The following is a 6,254-nucleotide window of genomic DNA, read 5'->3' as shown; positions in this document are numbered from 1 at the left end:
TTTTTTTTTTTTAAAGATTTTATTTATTTATTTGAGACAGAGAGAATGAGAGACAGAGAGCATGAGAGGGAGGAGGGTCAGAGGGAGAAGCAGACTCCCTGCCGAGCAGGGAGCCCGATGCGGGACTCGATCCTGGGACTCCAGGATCATGACCTGAGCCGAAGGCAGTCACTTAACCAACTGAGCCACCCAGGCGCCCATCTATTTCTATTTTTTCAATAAAGCAATTGATCAAGTAGTTGCATTTGTATTTTTAATAGATTTATTGAAATGTAATTAATATACAATTCATTAATTTAAAATATATAATTTGGTGCTTTTTAGTATATTTGCAGAACTGTGTAATCATTGCCACAATTTTGGAATATTTTTATCACCTCCAAAGAAACTTCCATACCCATTAGCGGTCACTCCCATTCCTCCTCAATTCCTCAGCCCAAAGCAACCACTAAATTACTTCTATCTTTGTGGATTTTCCTATTCTGGATATTTCTTACAGATGAAATCATACAATAGGTCATCTTTTGTGACTGGCTTCTTTCACTTAGTGTGATATTTCAAGATTCATTCATGTTGTAGCATGTGTCAGTACTCCATTCCTTTTTATTGTTGAATATGTCATTGTATGGATATATCCCATTGTATTTATCATTCATAAGTTGATGGATACTTATGGACTTGATGAGTTGTTTCCACTTTTTGGCTATTATTGATAAATGCTGCTATGAACATTCATGGACAAGCTTTTGTGTGGATATATCTTTCCATTAATCTTGGGTATATGGGTAGGGGTAGAACTGCCAATTGGGTGCATTTGACCTTCCCTAATTTTCCTGGTTAATGGTCTTGCCATTGTGCTTTCTTTTATAAAAGACAGAGAGAAACAGAAAAAGTGAAGACCTGTACCTGCTCAGGTGTCTTATCTGAAGTTCGCAAGGACAAAGTGGAATCAAATGATCTTAGGATTGAAATGATGGCATCAAAGTGATTGGGTCAAAATATCCTTCACAGGAAAAGTCTTCTGGAAAAAAGTTTTAACCTGAGTTGAGCTGTATATTTGAAGAGCTGGAGAGAAGGAGAAAGAAGATGGCACTCCAGCAGGGGCCACAGCACAAGCAAAGGCCTGATGATTGGGCTGAGTATAGAGTACTTGGGGGATAAGCAGGACATAGCAGAAGGTGAAGCTGGAATGATTTGCTGGGAATCACATCAGCAAGGGCTTTGAATGGCAGCCCCGAGGGTTTAAAGACTAAATTTTTATAGTTTTGGGGGAGCCATGGAAGACTGTAATCTAGGGACATTAGTCACATGATCAGATCAAATGGCATGATCACAGCAATGACTGGCAGATGCAAGCAGGATGGAGCTAAAAAGGGAGACATCTGAGATAGCAAGTCTTCATCCCTAGGAGGCTCCTGCAGCAATTCGGGGCCAAGGTAAAGGCTTTGAGGATAGCCAGCTGGAAATCAGTGACTTAAATATTGATTCAGTGGGCACAAGTGGCATTCATCATGGGGCTGGTCCCCCAAAGGACCCCGTGCCTATGTGCAGGGAACTCATCATTTTCCTATTATATAAATTGATTAGATCATTCAGAGTTGAGATTGATGCCAGGGGTTTGCTGCTAATCAACTTAGAATAACAAGCTGGAGGACAAGGCAGGTCCTCTGCCAACTGGGCAAGGAACTGGTCCAGAGGCACAGAACACTGCAGCAAAGCACTCTGTCCCTGCCCTGGGAGTCTGGGCAAAGAAAGCCACTGAGAGGTCTGGCAATTCCCTTCAGCTGCATCTGGAGGCTTCCAGTGCCAACTCCTGGAATGACACTTCTCAGGGTTTCTGTCAGGGCTGACCAGTCAAGTGGAATCCAGCTCCAAAGGTCCATGGCTGGGCTGTCCTCCCTGCCTGCAGGAACTCGTAGAGATGGGGGTATTGTAGGGAAGAGAGAAGAAGTTGGGGAAACAGCACTTTTGTAAAGCCCAAGAGAGGCAAAGACCTGGAAAGAGAATAATTGAAGTGCATTTTGCAAATAATAGCAATAGTGTGCAATGGCAATAATTTGTGTTTGTTTAAAGCTCCTAGTATGAATGAGATATTCTCCCCCTCATGCAAAGGTTCCCCGCTCCTTTCTAAGAAGATCACTGCAAAACTTGACACATGCCACTCACAGCCAGAAATCCTAGTTCTGACTATGGAGGTGGAGTCTCTTCTCATCTGTCCCTCCCTAAAGCATAGGGGAGTGCAGTTGGCTCTATCTACAAACTGGAACAGCATTTCTAGGAAGATCCAAGTCTCCAATGTGCCTGGTTTAAGAAAACCAATGCCCCAAGTCAGATGCCTTTTAGCTTTCTAATAGCTCTCCTGCTCCCATCCCACCCTACCCTACCCCACCCCAGTCTCCATGTGGTGGCATGGGCTCAGAGGTACCTAGTTTCTTTTTTTTTTTTTAATTTTTTATTGTTATGTTAATCACCACACATTACATCATTAGTTTTTAATGAGAGGTACCTAGTTTCTAAGCTAGGAAATGCTCAGTGAGTAGCGGAGGCTCTTTCAGAAACCACTTTGAGTGCCCCGACCCTTAAGGGGCCTGACGATGCTGCCACCACTTTGGGTTGACCTTAGCTTAAGTGTTTTCTGGTGTGGAGGCCAGACAGGCTGGGAAATGGGTGGGGAGATAGCTCTACATTTACAGTTCACCCACCTAGCGTGTCTAAACAGAGTCACCATTATTGTTTTTGTTTTCTGTTATCTGCGTAGTCTCATCATCATCATGGGAAGGTGGCAGACAGAGAAGGGGCTGGCTGCCCAAAGAGGATGTTTTTCCGTCCCTCCGTACCGAGGGTGTTCCTCACTCGCCACAGAACTTTGTGACCCAGGCCAAGCCGGGATTGTGTTCCGCGGAGAAGCTCCCGCGGTAGCGCGGAGCACCAGCTGTTTCCCGGTCGCGGCGGGACGAGGGGGCGACGACTGCCCGCCCCCGCCGCTCTCAAAAGCACACCCTTTCCTCCGCGCCCCACGCCGGCCTCGGGGGAGCGAGCCTGCTAGGGAGCTTCCCCTGCACCTCTTCTACCCACCCTGCAGCAGCCAGGTTCCTATCCAGGCCCCCCCACCCCGGGCTGGAGAAGTCAGGGAGCTGGGGTTGCGAAAGAAGATCCAGCAGTAGGGTGGGTCTGGACGCCTCCTCCTCCGGTGGCACCTCGATCCCCTACTCGCACTTGACTCCTCCCCTGTCTCTGTTCCGCAGCGTCCTCGCCCTGTCAGCACGCTGCTCAGCAACTGTACCTGCCACCGACCGGGGGGGGGGTGGGTGGGGAATAGGAGAAGGAGAAAGGGAAACAGGGTTTGGGGACACCGCGCAGCAGGGTGACGGGCCTCGCCCCGCGCTGCAGGCCCCCGCAGCCCTAGCGCCGCCCGCCCCCGAGCTGCGGCACCGATGCGCTGTCCGCGGTGCTGACGCCGGCCGCCCGCTCGGTCGGGAGGGGAGGAGACGCCCTCATTCCCAGGTCGCCCGGAGCCGAGTGACCCCACCCCCATTCCTTCCCAGGCGGGATCATTTCCCCAAAGGAACCCTCAGAGACCTAGCACTGCGGAAGGATCCAAGAAGAAGAAGCAAGAGGGAACTTAAACTTCGGACTGCAGCCCGAGAACAGGGTGTTGGAAGATTCGCGTCGTGTGGCCCCCAACCCCGAAGACCGCAAGGCACCGTCAAGTTGAGCAAAGTTTGGCGGCAGCTTGGAGACAAGAAAGGGATTCCGAAGCCGAAGCTCAGGGAGGGGCCGGACAGGGTTCCCCAGCAGGGGGGCAGCCAGCACCGCAGTCCCGACACCTGCTTCGGTGCCCCGCATTTAGTGCCGCCAGAACGACCGGGAGGCGTCGCAGCAGCCCAACTCCCCACCCCTTTCCTTCCATCCTTATCTCCCCCCCAACACCCCGCCCCGGGCGCCGGTGACTCCGCCTCTCCGTGCCGGGCGGCTCTCCGCCTGGAGCTGGAAAGGGAGCGCTTCCCGGGACTCGGCTCTGTTCTGAGGCTCCGAAGCCGACGCCGCCAGCTCAGGCCCGGGGGTCGGAGCGGACTGCCCGCGCAGGCTGCGCCTGGGAGCCGCCGAGAGGGGAACGCCCCATGGGACGCCCCCGGGGGCTTTCTTCGTGCCCTGCTGCGGCGTCCCAGTCTTAGGCTCCCGGGTTCCCCAGCCCGCTCCGCCCGCCGCCCGCGGCCTGTCTGGAGAGGAGTATGAGGCCCGGGGCCCCGCGGACGCCGGCCACAGGGCGGCAGGGGCCTAGCTTCAGACCCCTGCGCCCGAGGGTGGCGGGTGAGGAGCTGCGGGAGCCGGCGAGGCGTCGGGGCGCGGAGAGGAGCGTCCCAGCCCGGGCGCCCGAAGGGCCGCGGGACCCGTGTGCGGCCTGAGCGCCGAGGAGGCGGAGGCGGGGGCGAGGCGCCCTGCCGTCCGGGCTCTGGGGGAGGCGGCAAGGGGCTCCGCGGCGGCCCCCGACCCCTGGCCACCATCCTCACGCTTCTGCTCCCGCGGGGGGGATGTCGCGGCCCGGGCCCCGAGCGCCGCCCCGGCCCCGGGGCTGAGCTCCGGACCATGTCCTCCCGCAGCCCCCGGCCCCCGCCCCGCCGCTGCCGCCGCCGCCTGCCGCGCCCCTCCTGCTGCTGCTGCTGCTGCCGCCGCTCGCACCTCAACGAGGACACGGGTCGCTTCGTGCTGCTGGCGGCGCTCATCGGCCTCTACCTGGTGGCGGGCGCCACAGTCTTCTCTGCGCTCGAGAGCCCGGGCGAGGCGGAGGCGCGGGCGCGCTGGGGCGCCACGCTGCGCAACTTCAGCGCAGCGCACGGCGTGGCCGAGCCGGAGCTGCGCGCCTTCCTCCGGCACTACGAGGCCGCGCTGGCAGCCGGCGTCCGAGCCGACGCGCTGCGCCCGCGCTGGGACTTCCCCGGCGCCTTCTACTTCGTGGGCACCGTGGTATCGACCATAGGTGAGCGGCGCGCCCCGCGCGCGTCTTTCCTCTCCGTGCCTTTCACCTGCCGCCCTTTCCACCGCTAAGAGGCTGGGTCCGCGTCCCTTGGCTTCCCCCTTACCTTCTAACACCCCACCGCCTACTTTCCTCTTGCCCTCACCTCTCTGCCGGTCCCCCTCCTCCTGACCCTTCTCTTTCTTAACCGGCTGTCGGCGCGGGAAGCCTGAGAGGTCCATCTCTGGCGCTCACCCAGCGGTGACTCGCCAGGCAGTGCGGCCGAATGGGGAGAACCCTCACCCAGGCTCTCTGGGCTGACCGGCGGCCGCCCGCGCGCTCCAGCGCTTGCCAGCTCCATGACTTAACCTCTGTGCGCCTCAGTTTTCGCCTCTAAGAGGATTCGTGAGAACAAGCGTCCAGGGCCTGCTGTTTCCTTGCATTTCTCGCGCCCCCTGGGTCTGTTTCCTCATCCAGAGGATTTGGGAAGCCCCCTTTACCTCCACTCATAGCGTTTTTCTCTTTCTCCTTTCTTTCTTTTGCCACGCGTTTTCCTTCAGTATCCTCTAGCCCTTTACCCTGGGGAGGGCGACCACTTTCCTTGATCTCCTTCCCACCCGCTTCTCCTAACGGTCCACACCGCACCTCCCCCAAAGAAAAGCCCGTTAGACTTGGAGGCCCGGACTTCAGCGCTGTTATTCTGCTCTCCCCACCCCTTCTCACCCTTCTCCCTCTGCCCCCTTCCCGACTTCTCCAATTTCTTGACCTCTCCTGTTACCTTGCCATCTTTTCCAACCAATAGTGGCACCAAGGGGTAGCTGGGTGGGGTGGGGGAGGGGGTGGCTTCTCTATACTTATTATCCCTTTTCCTTATTTTTGGGATAAACAGCTCACGGTTTCACAATCATACACAACATGCTGTTTAAATACTCCTTTAATAAGCCCCCCACTTCTCCCACTTTTACCCCTCCTCTGAACCTCTCCTGTAGAGAACCTGGAGTCCCTTGCTGCTCCCCACTCTGCCCCTTCCTTGTCTTACTTCTTCTCCTGGCACCCACTTTCCCCATCCCCCCTTTCCCTGGACCCTGGGTGTCATGTGAACAGATCTCCTCCCCAGCTACTAGAGAGTGCAGAATAAATACAGGATTTCCACTTTGGTGAGATTTTGTGTGTCCCATCTGCTCATGCTTTGAGTCCCAGAGTGGGAGAAGGCATTCGGCTGGCCATATCACTAGTCACCCCTAGGCACTATCTCCTGGTGGTAGTTTTGGAGGAGGGGGCTGGATTCACAGGGCTGAGC

At 55.9% G+C, this 6,254-nt stretch overlaps 1 protein-coding gene across 1 annotated transcript in view; it reads left to right on the top strand.

Annotated features, from left to right (window-relative positions):
- Positions 1-3,466: 3,466 nt before the first annotated feature.
- The window catches only part of KCNK12 (potassium two pore domain channel subfamily K member 12), a 52,133-nt gene continuing 49,345 nt past the window's right edge, over positions 3,467-6,254 (top strand). Inside the window, exon 1 of the mRNA XM_031023065.2 lies at positions 3,467-4,978. Within this exon, the coding sequence (XP_030878925.2) occupies positions 4,588-4,978 (391 nt within the window). The 5' untranslated portion in view covers positions 3,467-4,587. The remainder of the gene's footprint in view (positions 4,979-6,254) is intronic.

This window comes from Leptonychotes weddellii, chromosome 10, assembly GCF_054177405.1.
Source record: "Leptonychotes weddellii isolate Sample4059 chromosome 10, ASM5417740v2, whole genome shotgun sequence".
In the NCBI taxonomy this organism is placed as follows: Eukaryota; Metazoa; Chordata; class Mammalia; order Carnivora; family Phocidae; genus Leptonychotes; species Leptonychotes weddellii.
This window is presented reverse-complemented; position numbering and strand designations above follow the sequence as displayed.